This window comes from Pongo abelii, chromosome 15 (assembly GCF_028885655.2).
Source record: "Pongo abelii isolate AG06213 chromosome 15, NHGRI_mPonAbe1-v2.0_pri, whole genome shotgun sequence".
Lineage (NCBI taxonomy): Eukaryota > Metazoa > Chordata > Mammalia > Primates > Hominidae > Pongo > Pongo abelii.
This window is the reverse complement of record NC_072000.2, coordinates 40,882,377-40,901,162: the sequence shown is the minus strand read 5'-3', so window position 1 is coordinate 40,901,162 and position 18,786 is coordinate 40,882,377. Positions and strand designations below refer to the sequence as shown.

General features: G+C 36.5%; 1 protein-coding gene across 21 annotated transcripts in view; it reads right to left on the bottom strand.

Moving 5' to 3' along the window:
* Window positions 1-18,786, bottom strand: part of MIPOL1 (mirror-image polydactyly 1) — a 401,793-nt gene that overhangs the window by 346,021 nt on the left and 36,986 nt on the right. For 20 of the 21 annotated variants that reach the window (XM_054530043.2, XM_054530050.2, XM_024232049.3 and 17 more), the window contains 2 exons: window positions 4,222-4,355; window positions 3,558-3,636 (listed from right to left, as the gene is read on the bottom strand). In XM_054530043.2, coding sequence (XP_054386018.1) covers window positions 3,558-3,576 — 19 coding nt within the window. In that variant the 5' untranslated portion in view covers window positions 3,577-3,636; window positions 4,222-4,355. Of the gene's footprint in view, window positions 1-3,557; window positions 3,637-4,221; window positions 4,356-18,786 lie in introns of those variants that run through there. The other variant, XM_054530047.1, reaches the window with a different exon arrangement.

The following is an 18,786-nucleotide window of genomic DNA, read 5'->3' as shown; positions in this document are numbered from 1 at the left end:
GTTTATTCACGCACACATTGTTTTTATCAACATACAAACTACATTCATTCAGGACTGTTTTTTTTTAACTCCTTAAAGAAACTTGCGGGCTAGATACAGTTGTTTTCGCCTGTCATCCCAGGGCTTTGGGAGTCTGAGGCAGGAGAATTGCTCGAGCCTGGGAGTTTGGGACCAGCCCGGATGACACAGTGAGACCCCCCACCCCTACAAACCATTTAAAAAACAAATTAGCCAGATGCAGTGACTCATGCCTGTAGTCCAAGCTACTCAGGAGGCTGAGAAAGGAGGACTGCTTGAGCCCAGTAATTCATGGTTACAGTGGGCCATGATCATACCACTGCACTCCAGCAAGGATGACAGAGTGAGACTCTGTCTTTTAAAACTATACATATAAAAAAAACCTTGGGTTTATTTTGTAGATATCATCACCCAGCCCATCTACCAACCTCAGCTTTCCATTTTCCAAAATGTCTACAATGACAAAAACAAAGAAAAACATAAATGGTTATATATGTTACATTATCAATCTTATCAACTCTTTGACTTAAAATATTTCAGAAGTGTTTCTACAGTAAAGCTAGGAAAAAAAATGGTCACTTCAGCACTCTTTAAAATGAAATTTGTAAGATGAAATAAAGGCATATCTGTGTAATACAAGTTTTAATTAACTTAATTTCTTCTAAAATTAGTAAAATTATACTAAATAACTATTCAAAGGAACTGACTAGGAACATTTATGCAAGATAGAGCTTTGAAGCAATTTGTGATTTAAGATAAATCCCATGAACCCTCCCATCAGGGAGATGACGATGTGAGATTCTACTGTTTAAACATATCTGTTATCACAAGACTCGAAAGTTAAAATATTTATGTTTAATTTTATTTCTTAATATTATTTAATTTATTGAGACAGTCTCCCTCTGTTGCCCGGACTGGAGTGTGATGGCATGATCTCTGCTCACTACCACCTCCGCCACTGGGGTTCAAGTGATTCTCCTGCCTCAGACTCCCAAGTAGCTGGGATTACAGGTGTGCGCCAAAACACCCAGCTAATTTGTGTATGTTTAGTAGAGACAGGATTTCACCATGTTGGTCAGGCTGGTCTCGAACTCCTGACCTCAAGTGACCCACCTGCCTTGGCCTCTCAAAGTGCTGGGATTACAGGCATAAGCCACCACATCTGACCTTTTTCCTAATAATGTTTAATAACGGATCCTTATAAAAGGTAATGTCTTATTCCTCTTTCCAATGTCAAAAAGATGCCTGTAAAAATGTAGATTTTCTTAATGCTGTATCAGTCATGTCTGCTGTAAACTGTCTATGCATCTGTATAGTTTACTGTGCCTACTGTAAACTGTCTATGCATCTGTATCTTCAACCATAAAACTTTCCTTTTCATAAATGTCCCGGAGCTTCATCAGCTCCTTCCTTGACATCCTTCCTGATTACTGGACATTTATCAGTAGTACTTCCTCTACAGTCTCTATCTCTTTAGATATATTAAAAATAACTCCTTTGACTCCTTAAAGACCGCTTGGTCTCTAATTTGAATATAACTCATACAGCCACATGATGTTTGAATGAGAAACACAACAGATGCATCATTATTTGCTTCCTTTTTGTTATTTTTTAACATAAATTGAGTAAAATGCTTTTGAGCTCTTTAAAAGAAGAGTATCTGCTTGCTTACTTGAATACATGAATAAACATAGCTATAACAAATTAGCTCCTAACTTCATACCAATACATTCTTATCCACAACTTGAATATAAAGAGCACACCAAAATTAAGTGTCACATAATACATGCACTATTAACTTTGCACAAAAAACCTTTAACTATCTTACCCAGATATTATATATGATTGTTTTATATAGAATTAAATCAGCTACCTGGATTCTAAACTCATAATAAGCAGCCCAGAGTGACAAATAAAATAAAAAGAAAAATTACTAACGGTGGCTGCAAACAGCAAGAAAATTTGTTAACAGTATAAAAATCAAAAACAAAATCTAGAAATCAGAAAAAGGCACTCAGATCTTTCTATAACTCAAAAGAATGTATAATTGTTAACTTATTCAGTACAATGATTATAGAACGGTCCTCAAAAATGGACTTTAACCTTCAAAAAAGGATAAAAATATGGCTGGACTATGCTGAACAGGAGCCCTGTTGGGGGAAGGGGAACCAAAAAAGGAAGAGATGCACACAGTGTTTTAATAAGAATCCCATTTTTTAAATTATAATACAAGAGGAAATTTTAAAAGATGTGCATAAAGGTTTAAGTTTTCAAATATATGTAATACCACATTCAGAAATAATCATTTCCCAAGGATTCCAAATTTTCAACATTTTACTGTAATAGATCTTAAATATCTCTTGCCCCCTCCCTTATGTCTGCTGCTCTTATCTGTCTGTCTGTCCGTCCATCCATCTACCCAACCACCCATCCATCCATCCATCCTTCCATTTGTTTTTCACGCCATATCTCAGTTTGTCTCTGTCTTCAGTCTTTCAAATTCTATCTGTCTCTGACTGTTCTCTGCCTCTCAGGCTGTGTTCCTCCACATGTGCATACCTGTGAGTATCTTCTTCTCTGTCTCATATATGTGTCTTAATCTATTTTTCAGTGTATGTATCTTCTGATCTATGTCTTTCTCCTCTGTCTGCATATATACATGTCTGTCTCTCATTCTCTCTAGTCTCTCTCCTTACTTTATGTGTGTCTGTTTCTCTGGTGGATTTTTCTTTTTCACTCTGGCATTTCTCTCTCATTGTGAGGATATAGATATAGATATAGATATAGATATAGATATAGATATAGATATAGATATAGATATATCTTGTCTCTTTCACTATATGTCTGAAAGAAACATATCTTGTCTCTTTCACTATATGTGTCCCTTGTCTGTATGTTCATCTCTTTCTCTGTATCTGTTCGCATGCCTGTGTCTCTATCACTCTCAATGTGTCTCTTTTTTCTCTCTCCCTCACTATACATCTGTCTCTTTCTCACCAAGTCTCTTACTGTGGTATCTCTCTTGCTCTATGAGTCTCTGTGTATGCTTCTCTCTCTGTGTGCCTCCAGGTGTGTGTCAGCGCCTCTATGTATTTCCCTCTTCAAGTATCTTCCTTCCTGTGTCTCTTTCTCTGAGGATCTCCTTCTCTGGGTGTTTTCTTTCTCTGAATGTGGCTCTGTACATCTCCGTCACAGTCGTTCTCTCAGTCTCCTCTGTCTCTTTGCATGTAGGCGTGTTTCTCTTTCCCAGTGTGTCTTTTTTTTCTCCCTCTCTCAATGTCTTTTCTGTGTCTCCTTCTCTGTGTGCATGTGTATGTCCCTTTCTCTCTGTGTGTATGTCTCTTTTCTCTGTGTGTCTTTCTTTGTATCTCTTTCATAATCCCTGGGTCTCTGTGTGCATGTTTTGTGTGTGTCTGTGTGTGTGTGTGTGCACTTGTCTACCTCTGTCTAATATATTGGTTAGAACAAACACACTTCACTCAGTGCCTTGAACTAGAACAACACCTGGGGCTTGGTATTAATACCTTAAAAGTCCTTACCTTTTGACCAGTTCTCCATTTGTATTTCTGTTCTTGTTTGCTCTGGCAATGTCTCTGGTTTTTGCTCCAAGATTTGCAGCTAAAATAAAGCCAACTCTAGATAAATAAACTGAAAACAATATATCAGAACACACCTAAATCTTACCTTTGTTTAATAGAGAATTTACAGGATAAATGGTTTTCTAAAACATTTACAGTGGGACAATTAACTGAGAATTTCAACAGGCGAAATTAAATCTTTTTCTCAGAAAAAGGTTCTTTTCTCCACACTTGTATTTTAGTATATACAGTTCAGGTTAAGTTTTTTAGACAATTCATGCTGATTTGGGTAGAGAACCATTTAATTTATTTAACTGAAATCTTCTTCAACTACAATTTTAAGCATTTAAGAAAAATACATTTTTACTTTGCCATAAATTTTATACCAAAAATTTCAAATTTACTGATTTGAATTTACTGTGTATATATTCATATAGATTACTTTCATAAATTTTACTTATAAAAGTAATTTAAGAATATTACTCTAATTTTAAAAAACATAAAGACCACCACTAACTTGTGGAATTACTGATACTCCTCTCTCTTATTTGTTTTTGTAGTAAACATGATAAAACACTATGCAAGTTTTTTTTTATGCTTTTAAGGAGAATAAAATTAGATTTACCTCACAGAACCCTGCGTTCTTTAAAAAGTCCTCAAATAAAGCTGTAGTAAGCTTCTCCTTTTCCAATTTTCTCTAAATATGTTGATTTGGAGTTGGCAATCTTTTTCTAAGTTTCTCATTTACTTTTGGATTAGCTGAAAATATAGGAAGTTATTAATATCAAAGAAATATGTTCCAGTCAATGAAGCCATTTCCCTACATATTGCCCAAAAAGGTTAATAATAATTGCAGTATTTTAATAAGAGATTCATATACCAAGACATGTAGAAAATACAGTCTTTAATAACCTCTGGAGTATTTTAAAACATGTCTTACAGGCCTTAATGTGCTTAGTAATATATTATTTAAAACCATAATTTTATCCCTCTGCAATATACAGTCACTCTTCCTCATCATTTACCCAGCTAATGAATGCCAGCAATTAGTAAAATGTAATCCCATTGCACAATCATTTTAATGCTTTTAGCACTCAGAAAAGTAAACACCAAATTAATACTGCTCAAGCCATATCAGATCCTAGTTGGAAGCAAGCAATTATAGTTCAGCTCCTCAGGTGTAATTAAATGATTGGAATGATTTAGTTCCATAAATGCAAGTTAATTCATAAGCAAGCAACAAATATACTGGGAGTAATTACAAGAAACATTGACAGTCTAAGCAGGGCAAATTCTTTTATAAGACTGATGTAGTAAAATGCTGCCCTCTCCTGGGCATTTAAGGGAATAACTCAGAGCCAAACAAAAAAATTCCACAAAACCCAACTTTTAGAAAGCCTCTAGACAAAATAACCAATATATCAATTTGATTCCATGACTTATAACAAAAATCTAAATTAATACCTATATTATGATAATTTATGGACAATTGAGATAATTAATGATTTGTCCAATAAAGCTTTGTGTCCCAAACTACATCTATTTTATATAGGCGATTTCTACACTTTTAATGAAATCAAATAATGCTTATGACAGACTGCAAGTGAAACTTCTAGTACCCAACGAGACTGCCACTCAACACCTCTGTTCTCTTAATGGCAAAGCATAACTTGACTGTTATGGACAATAACTAAACTATGATTTTATATGTAGTAAAATATGCATGGAAAATGTAAAACAAAATATTCAATACTGTTATGACTTTAAATAATGATCTAAAATTAATTTTTTAATAAACTTCAATAATCAAAACAAAAACCTGAGTACTATTGTAACTGTCATTATAGGCATATTTCAAAATGTAAAGAGTAACAAGTACTACACAAAAATGCATCCTGTTTTAGGTCATTCCCAACATTTTACCTTCTTAGGCTAAAATTCAGGACAAATATACTTATATACTAATTACTCAAGTGGTCCTTAACTTTTCACGCTAAACTTTCAGAAGCTTATTTATTATACTCTTAAGTTATGCTATAACCAATAAGCCTGTGTTAAAAATATGTATTAGTAGCCTTAAGCCCAAACAGTATCATCCCATTGCCTTTCTGTAATTTGAACATGTTCTCTGATAAAATATTTCAATTAGCACAATAAACGTTTACTTCTTCAAAAAATGCAAATGGTCCTTGGCAGAAGATAATGCTTAACATTACACCAATATTTTTGGAGACGGAGAGAGCAATAAATTAATGTCCTTTAAATTTGCTTTTAAATGCATTAAAATAACCACATTCTAAGTCATAAACAGCACAAACCATAAAAATAAAATAAATCAAAATATTAAAAAGTCCTGTCACTAAGTTTAAAATGTATAGCACATTTGCTTTGCCCTTGATGTCACAGTCTTATTTTTCAATTCATATCTTGTACACTGTAAGTTAATTGCTTTTGGAAAGTACTTATTATTCATGTAAAAATTAATGTGCCAATGTGTTTAAATCCTCTTAAATGACCATTCATGCATCTTTCTTCTTTAAGTACCAATGAAATCTGTCAAAAGACATCAGTGCAAAATGGTCTTAAAGGAAAGTTCTAATAGAGATTTTTTTTTTCTGCTAACACAAGATATTCATATTCACCAACTTTACTTAAATTCCATTAATTTTTTAAACTACTTTTAATAAATTCACCAAGTAAAATTTTTAGGCTCCATAGTCTGTCATTTGTGTTCCAGCTGACATTATGAATATTAATAACAGTGTTATCCTGATTAAATAGGCTTCATATGAAATCCCTGTGAATCCTATAGCTCAGACATCTCATTTTTCCAACTCTTTATGAATTTGGATTCAGACATTAAACTGGAAAAATCTTAAAATACAGATTTAGTGGCACATTTGCATATTCTTCAGCAAAAATTAGACGTTTTAACGTTTCAAACAATTAAAACATATCTGCATATAATAGGAGAAGATTTCTGTAAACATGCAACATATTTATACTTCTATCTTTTTTAGGACAAAGGATTAAGACTAATAAAATACTAATTTCTGTCCTTACCTTAAAGATTTGATATCAAGAATTTGTTTTCAATCAAAAATTATATATTCACATTAAAACTAGTGGCATGATTTTACAGTGGACAATCAGATAAATTGGGTTTCTTAATCCAAATGCTAACTTATTACATTAAAGACAAAACATGTAAAGATTACGTTATTACTAATCTACACCAGGTTCAAGAAGCAAAGTAAAATCAATTTCCAACTAAAGTTTGTTTATAAGTTGTGATGGAAAAAATTACCTGTTTTAAAAAAAAACTCTACTACAACCAACAGAAGATATATGAGCAGCTGTTAAATTAAAATATTCTCCATAATAAATTCCTAGCCTCATTCCTCCAAGCTATTTTTAATTCTGAAAAATTTTCAGTATATAAAAAAGGAAGTGGCAGGGCATGGTGGCTCATGCCTGTAATCCCAGCACTTTGGGAGGCCGAGGCTGGTGGATCACGAGGTCAGGAGATCAAGACCATCCTGGCCAACATGGTGAAACCCCGTCTCTACTAAAAATAAAAAAAAATTAGCCTGGCTTGGCAGTGTGCGCCTGTAGTCCCAGCTACTCGGGAGTCTGAGGCAGGAGAATTGCTTGAACCCAAGAGGCGGAGGCTGCAGTGAGTCAAGATTGTGCCACGGCACTCCAGCCTGGTGACAGAGTGAGACCCTGTCTCACAAAAAAAAAAAAAAAAAAAAAGTGAGTCTTATATGGAAGAAAAGAAAAATAAATAATAATTAAGCAAACTGCACACCCTTCTCTCTCTCTAGGTACATAGGAATCTCAATATATCTGATAAAAGTTTCCTACATGCACTCACCAAAAAAAAGTAGGTCGAAAAAATTTAAACAAACATCCCTACGATCTCAAATGTGACTTGACTCTCCTATTTACTCAGCATTAAAACACTTCATGAAACAAAATTTGTTCTTTGACCAGTCTGAAATTTCTAATCTGCCTAAAAAATTGTAAGTAATTCTGACATTTACCCTTTAAAATTAAATAATGCCTTTTTGACAGAGAAGCATTTAAAAATGGGATTTCATTCCCCAATGTAACAGTATCCAGGATTTTAAAAATCATTTTAAATAGGAGATGCTCTTCCTACCTTCCTCCACAAAAGCCACACTTTAGCAAACGTTTTCAGCTGTCTTTGGTTTATGCCATATTTTTCATATTTTCTTAGCTTAATCACAAATTTGTGTAAACTGAATCCAAGTATCAAATGAGATCATTTACAATACTTCATTTTATCCAACTGTAATTTTAGAAAAACTCTGAATTTTGTATTTTCTAGCTTGAGAAATGTTGATAATTTCTGCATTAAAATAGTTTCATAAAAAGGAAAGCATGCTATTTCAGAGAGCCAAACATTTTATCACACAACACAATATAAGCACATGTCCTACTATTGGATTTTCATCTTATTGTACAAAAGACTCAAACATTTATAGCCCCTGACACATTCTCTCCCCAAAAGAATCTCTTTCACCCAGTGTGCCTACTGCTTACCAAGCTCCAGATAACTCAAGTTCCTCAGAGCTATGAAAAGCAAGAAGAGGTTCAGGAAGAAAGGATAAGGGGTAATAGTGGTCCTGTACCACAGCTATATGAATTTAAAAGGCATATATTTAAATTATTTGACTTCACAGTTCCATTACTAAAAATATTTACAAAAATATGTAAGATATATTTTTATGTACAAAGATATTCATTGAAGCAGTTTTTATTTGTAAGAACAAATACTTATGCTCCAGTCATGCTGGTCTTCGTTCTGTTCTTCGAACACACCAAGCTTATTCTTGCCTCAGAGCTTTTATCTTGCTATTATACTCTATGCCTAGAATTCTCTCTTCTAGATCTCTAAGCCATTTCTCTCATTATGCAGGCCTTGCTCAAAAGTCATCTCTTAATAAAGGTTTTGCCTGGCCATCCCATCTAAAGTAGAAACTCTTTTCTCATCACATTACCTGCACTACTGCCTTCATGAAACTGATTTGTTTAGATTTTATTTCATTGTTTTTGATATATCTCAGCAACTTACATGTAAACAGGGCCCTTAATTTTTCTCCTCCATCTCTGTATCCTTAGAAGAGTATCTGGCATAAAATATGGACTCAGTAAACATTTGACGAACAGACAGGTGGATGGACAGGTGGAGGGACATGACTAGCAGGAAACTAGAACTAACGTAAATGTCCATCGATAGAGAATTGGTATAAATAAAATGTGGCTCAACCATATGGAAAACCTACATGGTTTATACCACAAATGCATGAGATCTATATATACTATGTGTATACTATGAGCCAGACATTATTATAGGAGTTAGATATAAAATGGTGAATAAGACAAATAGATTTCCTATACAAATATATCCTTGGTCAAAACAATACAGGCACAAAGTATGGATAAATTAAAAACAGAAAAATTATACTCACATATATATACATGCTTGAATAGGCACATTATTTTTTTACAGAAGTATACATAAGAAACTATTACCAGTGGTTAGTTTGAAGAAAGGGCCTATGAGTTGGGGTGGGGAGACAGAGAAAATGAGGGAAAGAAACACTTATATTTCATTTATATTTACATGTATAATTTGGTTTTTTAATTGAGTGCATGTATGACTTCTAATTTAATAATTAAATATTTATATATAATATGCAATTTAATAGGAAATCTTGAAGGACATTACATTACCACTGAGAGGCCCAAAATGAATAGAAAGACAGTGATCTTCATGACACCCTTGAAACTTTGAAAAAACTATTATTGCCTAATTAATCTTTTATAATTATACTTTGTTATGATTGATTGACTGCTTACTTGCTGGTGTGTTTGCTTGGATCAACTAGACTAAAAAGTTCAAAATAAACTAATACATATGGCAAGAATTTCTTGGAATAGAGAAGTTCAAAATGTAAGAGTTTCTGAGAATTAAACAAATGTTTCTAAAAATCACATTTCTTAGTTCAATTAGGGACTATTTACAATTGTCTCAGAATTCAGGAGTCTAAATTCAGGAGTCTAAAGTTTAAAAAATTTATAATGAAAATAAATTGTTTTGTATTATTACATTTTACGTCTATCACAGATAGCTCCCCTTTGTTTATGCTTCAGTGTTCAAAAAATTACCATGAAAAAAGACTAATTACATCCCATCATTGAAGGTCAATGTAACGGTTTCCGCCCACGTCCCCACCCCCACCCCCTCAGCCCCACACCCTGCCGCACCCGTAACACAGACCAGTCCTCACTATCTTGCCCAGGCTGGTCTCAAACTTCTGGGCTCAAGCGATTCTCCCACCTCAGCCTCCCAAAGTGCTGGGATTATAGGCATGAGTCACTAAACCTAGCCTAATTTTATGTGTCAACCTGACTAGGCCATGGGCTGGTCAGATACTTACAAGCATTATTCTAGGTGTGTCTGTGAGGTTGTTTCTGGATGAGATTAACATTTGAATCAGTGTACTGGGTAAAGTGGACTGCCCTCCCTAATGTAGGTGGGCCATTTAATCAGTCAAGGTCCTGAATAGAACAAAAAGACTGACCTCTAGAAAGCAAGAGGGATCTCCTCTTGCCTTACTGCCTTTGGCTGGGACATCAGTCCTTTCCTGCCTTCAGACTATGAAATATTCACTCTTTTGGGGCTCAAGCTCGCTAGTCATTAAACTGGAAATATACCATCAGCTCTCCTAAATCTCAGGCCTTCAAACTGGCACTAGAATTGCGCTACTGGCTCTCCAGGGTCACCAGCTTTCTGACTGCAGATCTTGGGACTTGTTAGCCTCCACAATCACATAGGTCAATTCTTATAAACCTGTGTGTGTGTGTGTGTGTGTGTGTGTGTGTGTGTGTGTGTGTCACCTACTGGTAGTTTCTCTAAAAACTAACCATAAAAGGACATCAAATTAAGAGGAAATTAATACTTGGTGCTTCAAATATATGGCTTCCACATTTTCAAAATTTGGAGGGTAAGACAATATACTATTTTGAATACTGCAGTAGTCTTTAGTGCCAGCTGCAAAGGACACTTTGAGAATGAATATGGCACTGTAAAGCCTACTGATAAAAAGCAAAATTGTAAAACTAGTATTATTTTCAGAGGGTAATCACATACCAGGATTTTCTAAAATATCCTGAAACGTTTTGCCCTAAGCAAAACTAAACTGAATCACTTAATCTAGCACAGAACAGAATATAAAAACAAAGTCAGGTTATAGAATAGTTTCTCCAGGGAACAAATAGCCTGTTTTCTTAAGATCCATGTGGGTGCCAAGTTCTGACGCACTGATATGCTCCTTCATACAAAGGTTTACATTTCCATACAGCCAAGTGAAGTTCCTGGCAAATCAAAGGTGAAAATGTATTAGAGTAAGCTAAATTGATCTATAATGACAACTGTGATAAGTAGCCACTTGAAATCAAACAAAAGAATAGCTATCAGAAAATGTCTTTCAAAAACAAAGTTAAAAATAATCATTTAGGTCTTTAATTCATCATATATTATAATGCTTACTAACAGATTTTTCTCAAATTGAACAAAAGCCATTTAGCGATTTTCCATATTTTCTGTAGTTTAACAATGAATACTAACAAAGAAGACCGTAACAAACAGAGGCATATATGGAAGAATACATATATCCTAATAACAACTTATCCTTTGAGTTTTAAACATGTAATGACAATTTTATAATTGAGCCATAATTGCACGCTACACTCCAGCCTGGGCGACAGAGTAAGACATGTCTCAAAGAAACACCAAAAAATACAATATTTATCTATGTAATTTGCTAAAATTACTGTAGCTAATCAATCCCAAAGGACAGTGCTGCATGCAACCTACGTACTTCATTTTTAAAAACTGTAATATTAAAGTCAGCTTACAGGTTATAGAATACAATTACTAGAAGTGAAGATTTTAAAGATAGTAAAATAAATTAGACTTATAGTTCCAATTTCTTGTTCATTATCAAGAATGTCACAGCCTCCTCCATTCATTTTTCTGAGAAACTACAAAAGCTCATTTAATTTCTTGAGTCATTCTTAATAAATGTTTTCTTTAATGAAAAGCATGTAGTAAGAACATGATCCCAAAACAGATGTTCCATAATATGGGATAAAAATGCATTATGAAAAGAAAAAATAAAAGAAGCTGAACTATATATATAAATTTCCTTGAAGAAACAATTAGTTTTACTCTTCCTGCAACTTAAAATTATAATTTCAACTATAAATTATATGTAAGTGTTATACTTTTTTTTTTACCACATTATTCTTAGGATCCAGAAATATAAGTTTAACTACAAATTTGTTTCTGAAGACACATTTTTTAAAAGCTATCTCAAAATGACAAGTCAACTGAGCTAAAAATATTATCTATAAAATTAATACTAATACAGTTGCACAGTGTTTCTGTCCAAGTATTAAGTAAATTAAGCAGGCCAGGCACGGTGGCTCACACCTGTAATCCCAGCACTTTGGGAGGCTGAGGCGGGCGGATCATGAGGTCAGGAGATCAAGACCATCCTGGCTAACACGGTGAAACCCTGCCTCTACTAAAAATACAAAAAATTAGCTGGGCATGGTGGTGGGTGCCTGTAGTCCCAGCTGCTCGGGAGGCTGAGGCAGGAGAATAGCGTGAACCTGGGAGGCAGAGTTTGCAGTGAGCCGAGCGCCACTGCACTCCAGCCTGTGCGACAGAGCCAGAATCCATCTCAAAAAAAAAAAAAAAAAAAAAAAATTAAGCAATGTATGCTACTTTTAAAAGACTTTCCAAAAGACACTGATAGACTTTTCATTTTTCATTAAAAAAAAAAAAAAAGAATATTACTTTTTTTTTTGAGACTGGGTCTCATTCTGTTGCCCAGGCTGCAGAGCAGTGATATGATCTTAGCTCACTGCAACCTCCAGCTCCCATGCTCAAGCAATCCCCCTGCCTTGGCCTCCTGAGTAGCTGCACCACTGGTACGAGCCGCCACACCCATCTAATTTTTTTTTTTTTTTTTTTTTGTAGAAGTGGGGTTTCACCATGTTACCCAGACTGGTCTTGAACTCTTAGGCTCAAGCAATCACCAGCCTCCGCCTTCCAAAGTGTTGGGATTACAGGCGTGAGCCACTGCACTGAGCCCTGAATAGCACTTCTTTCAAGAAAGTTTCATCTCTATGATGTGGTGCTTTATATAATATAATCATGATTACTACTTGCAAAATGGCTGTATGAGTAACCTGACATTTTATATTATTAATTCTTTAAGAAATCTTTTCTCAAATTCAAATAAAATGAAGGGAAACCAAAACCGAATATTTATCCTGTCATAACTGTTAAAACTATTACAAAAAGACAAACATTATATGCCTCCTGAGGGAAGTTTGTATCACTAATAAGTATTATCCTGGGGTGAGAATGGGAGATGGGGGGAAAAGAGCAGGATTCACAGGACAGGTAGAATATGGGATATATATGAAACAAGATTAACCAACACAAACCATGAAGGATAACTGTCAAACTTGGGTAATACATACACAGGCATTTGTGATTCTATTTCTCTACTTTTGTGTATGTTTGCAACCGTTTATAACAAACAGTTAAAATATATATTGTGAAATAAAAGAGAATATACAGCATTTACTTTCTTGTAAAATTCATTGAATAATTATTTCACAGAAGGGAGAAGATAGTGTTTGCCTGTAACTCTCAGCTGCTTAGGAGACCAAGGAAGGAGGATCGCTTGAGTCCAAGAGTTCAAGGTTACAATGAGCTATGATCGCACTATTGTACTCCAGCCTGGGTGACAGACTGAGACTCTGTCTCTAAGAGAAGAAAAAATTTTCAAAATTTCAAAAACAAAAACAAGCTCAAAACGAAGAAAGGGAAATGTTCACATACCAAAACAAACCATAACAGTCAGTGAGCAGGGCTTAACCAAGCAGTCCACAAGAATATGGAGACCAAACTGGCTCAAGGGTTAGAGTTCAACTACACAGATTCTCTCCTTCCTTAAACAGCAATCACATATCTCTGAGCACCTGCACAGTGTCTTAGCCAGACACAAACCACCCATTAAGTTGGGTGCAAAAGTTAACTACTTAAAATCAAAACTTCAAGGTGGCATGATCATTTAAGGCCAGAAGTTCAAGACCAGCCTGAGCAACACAAGACCCAGCCTCTACAAACAACAACAATAAAACTTTTTAAAATCAGTGTGGCGATTCCTCAGGGATCTGGAACTAGAAATATCACTCGACCCAGCCATCCCATTACTGGGTATATACCCAAAGGATTATAAATCATGCTGCTATAAAGACACATGCACACGTATGTTTATTGCGGCACTATTCACAATAGCAAAGACTTGGAACCAATCCAAATGTCCAACAATGATAGACTGGATTAAGACAATGTGGCACATATACACCATGGAATACTATGCAGCCATAAAAAATGATGAGTTCATGTCCTTTGTAGGGACATGGATGAAGCTGGAAACCATCATTCTCAGTAAACTATCGCGAGGACAAAAAACCAAACACCGCATGTTCTCACTCATAGGTGGGAACTGAACAATGAGAACACATGGACACAAGAAGGGGAACATCACACACCGGGGACAGTTGTGGGGTGGGACGGAGTGGGGAGGGATAGCATTAGGAGATATACCTAATGCTAAATGACAAGTTAATGGGTGCAGCACACCAACATGGCACATGTATACATATGTAACAAACCTGCACATTGTGCACATGTACCCTAAAACTTAAAGTATAATACTAAAAAAAAAAAAAAAAAAAAAAAAGTCAAAGGGGGGAGATGTTAGCAAAATAGTGGACTAGAAAAATGTTTGCTCTTGTTATCCCAGAGAGAATTTTTTAAAAAACCAAAGCAGAAACTGTCTGAACCAACTTTGCTGGCTGGAGCTACAGAAAACAGTCAAAGGTTTATAGCAACCAAAAAAAACACCAAATCAAGAAAAAGGCATCTTCAAAATGATAGCACAGTATTATATCCTTTATTCACTTGCTCTTCCCCCATCCCCTACCCGGTGCAGTGGGAGTCTTGTACTTGAAGCAGTTCCCTCCCTCTAACTAGAGGGAGCAGAGTAGACCTGATAGACAAATTGTTGTGCATGTCTGTGCTGACCTGTCTAGGGGATATTTAAGGACTGACACAAGGCACTCCTCTGTTTCACCTAGCTCAGAACTCAGTAGGAAAAGTAGCAGGTACTGCTTGTACAGGCTGACAGTGACAACAGATCCACAGAGACTCAGGCCAAGAAATGACTGGGGGAGACATATGACAGACCATCTATGGCCTGAAAGAGAAGCTGGAGCAAGACTTTCTGGGAAATTAACATATGACCACATGACAAGCAGCCAAGTATACCAGGGAATCTAGAAAGCCAACACATGCCCAGGCAAGAGGCATGCCCAGAAAAGACCTGAGATCTTAAACTTTCACCTCAGGCTGATCCCCTGGAACAGATTAAGCCTAACTAAGGGCTAAAGGAGTGTCCCAGCACAAAGCAATTTGCAAAGACTGAAAGAGGCCCTGGCATTCAAGGAAAACTCTATAAAAACACACTAGCTGAACATGAGCTAAAGGAACAGCTGTCACTGATCACACACAACAAGGAACAGTGTGTACAAATAATTTGGAGGCCAGGCACGGTAGCTCACACCTGTGATCACAGCACTTTGGGAGGCCGAGGCAGATGGATCATCTGAGGTCAGGAATTCAAGACCAGCCTGGCCAATATAGTGAAACCCCATCTTTACTAAAAATACAAAAAATTAGCCAAGCGTGGCGGGGCATGCCTGTAGTCCCAGCTACTCGGGAGGCTGAGGCAGGAGAATCGCTTGAACCCGGGAGGCAGAGGCTGCAGGGAGCCAAGATTGCACCAATGCACTCCAGCCTGGGTGACAGGGGTCTCAAAAAAAATAATAATAATAATTCAGAAAAGCCTCAAAAGAAACACACTACTACAGCCTTCAACAGACAAAAAAAGTTGGGGGGGGGGGGTGCTTGATTAGACATTTCTCCAAAGACATACAAATGGCTAATACACACATGAAAAGATGCTCAACATCATGAGCTATTAGAGAAATCTATGTCAAAACCACAATGAGATATGACTCATACCCAGCAAGATGACTATTATCAAAAAGTTGAGGCCAGGCGCGGTGGCTCATGCCTGTAATCCTAGCAGTTTGGGAGGCCGAGGTGGGTGGATTTCCTGAGTTCAGGAGTTTGAGACCAGCCTAAGCAACACAGTGAAACCCTGTCTCTACTAAAATACAAAAATTAGCTGGGCGTGGTGGCATGCGCCTGTAATCCCAGCTACTCAGGAGGCTGAGACAGAAGAATCATTTGAACCCGGGAGGCGGAGGTTGCAGTGAGCCAAGATCGCGCCACTGCACTCTAGCCTGGGTGACAGAGCAAGACTTCATCTCAAAAAAAAAAAAAAAAAAATTGAAAATACCAAGCATTGGTAAGGTCATGGAGGAACTGCAACCCTTGTGTCTTGCTGGTAGGAATGTAAAATGATACAAAAGGACAAATACTTTATGATTCCACTTATGTGAGGTCCCTAGAATAGGCAGATCCGTAGAGATAGAAAGTAGAATAGAGGTTATCAGGAGCCAGGGGAGGGGAAATATGGAGATACTGCTTAACGGGTACAGAGTTTCTGCTTGGGATGATGAAAAGTTCTGGAAGTTACTAACAGTAATGTTTGTACAACATTGTGAATCTACTTAATGCCACTGAACTATCCACTTAAGATGGTAAAATTTATGTTATGTACATTTTATGATACACATACACACAAACAAGAATGAATCCTACCTGTGATTAATAAATAGTCCTCTAACAGTTAGAGGACTATTATTATAACAATTAGAGTCTAACTATACCACACACCCATACAAAGTCAAGCATAATTCCTTGAAGATGGCCTCAAACCTATGGTTCTTGACCTGTGTGTCAAGGCATTCCCTAACACTGCACCAAACACAGAGGGATTAAATATTTTAAATTTTCAAGAGAAGCAATGACATCTGATGAACACTATGTGAACTACTAGTTCAAGAAGGTTCACTGTTGGATCATTAGATCTCACTACATTGTATTCAATGAATTCATATCTTTACAAATCTGGATTTACAGCACTTACTGGGATAAAAAGCAAGTAGCATGCAAAAATCAGTATGGAACAAGAGAGAACAATAGCTCAGAAGCAGCATAAAAATATTAAGAAACTAAGGGCACCATGAAAAAAAGTTTGGAAACATAGGCTTTAAGAATTCAGCTGGCTGGGCACGATGGCTCACGCCTGCAATCCCAGCACTTTGGGAGGCCAAGGCAGGCGGATCACAAGGTCAGGAGATCAAGACCATCCTGGCTAACACGGTGAAACCCTGTCTCTACCAAAAAAAAAAAAAAAAAAAAAATTAGCCGGGCATGGTGGTGGGCGCCTGTAGTTCCAGCTACTCGGGAGGCTGAGGCAGGAGAATGGTGTGAACCCATGAGGCGGAGTTTGCAGGGAGTCAAGATCGCGCCACTGCACTCCAGCCTGGGTGACAGAGTGAGACTCCGTTTAAAAAAAAAAAGAATTCAGCTAAGTGGACCACATTAGAACTCTATCAGTACTGCAGGGACCAATAAATGAGTAGTAACTAGAATGGAAGCCTACTATATTTTTGGCTTTGCTAATACTTTAACAACAGCAACTGTCAAGAATTAAATTAAAAGTTTGGGGCCAGGTGTGGTGCCTCATGCCTGTAATACCAGCACTCTGGGAGGCTAAGACAGGAGAACTACTTGAGGCCAGGAGTTCAAGAGCTGCCTGGGTAACACAGCCAGACCTCCTCTCTACAAAAAATTTAAAAATTAAAAATTAAGGCGAAGCATGGTGGCTCATGCCTGTAATACTAGCACGTTGGGAGGCCGAGGTGGGTGGATCACTTGAACCTAGTAGTTCGAGGCCAGCCAGGGCAATACAGCAAGACCCCATCTGAACAAAAAAAAAAAAAAGAAAAAAAAAGAAGAGACCAGACAATGTTGAAGACGAAGCTCACTGCAGCAGATTGTTCACCTCTATTTTCAAGAAAAAAAAAAAAACTATTGTGACCATGTCCTAACTGAACAGGACCAATGATTAACAGCAGAAACAATAACTAACACCACAGACGTCTCAATGGAATCAGCTTACACAATTCTGACCGAAGAATAAAGTTGAGCAAACTTTCTACTCGATGGGTGCCAAAACCACTGCACCCAGATCAGCTGCAGACAACAGCAGAGCTTTCAATGGAAATTTTAAATAAGTAGGATCAAGATCCTGAAGCATTTCTTTGAAGACTGTAACAGAGATAAACATGGTTTTACACCAGTATAATCCTGAAGACCAAGTCCAACCAAAGCAATGGCTACCAAAAAGTGAAAGTGGTCCAGTCAAAGCAAAAGTGGACTGGTCAAGAGCAAAGGCCATGGCAACAGTTTTTTAAGATGTTTGAGGCATTCTGATTGTTGACTTTCTAGAAGGCCAAAGAATGACAACATCTGCTTATTATGAAAGTGTTTTGAGAAAGTTAGCTAAAGCTTTAGCAGAAAAATGCCTAGGAAACCTTCACCAGAGAGGCCTCCTCCCCCACAGCAATGCTCCTGCTCATTCCTCTCATCAAACAAAGGCAATTTTGTGAGAGTTCTGACGGGAAATCATTAAGCATTCACCTTATAGTCCTGATTTGGCTCCTTCTGACTTCTTTTTGTTTCCTAATCTTAAAAAAATATGTAAAAGGCATTCATTTTCCATCAGCTAATGATGTAAAAATGACTGCACTGACTTGGGTAAATTCCTAGGACCCTCAGTTCTTTAGGGATGGACTAAATGGCTGGTATCATCACCAACAAAAGTGTCATGAACTTGATGACACTTATGTTGAGAAATAAAGTTTATATTTTTTATCTTTTAATTCCATTTTTCCAAAACCTTTTTGAAGCCTCCACATATAGACTAAACTTTTTGAAAAAGTTAAAAGCTTTCTGAAAAAATATGAAAGTTAAATACAGCCAACTGACTGCTTCTTGGGGCCAATTTATATTTAAATTGCACTCAGGCCACAAGTA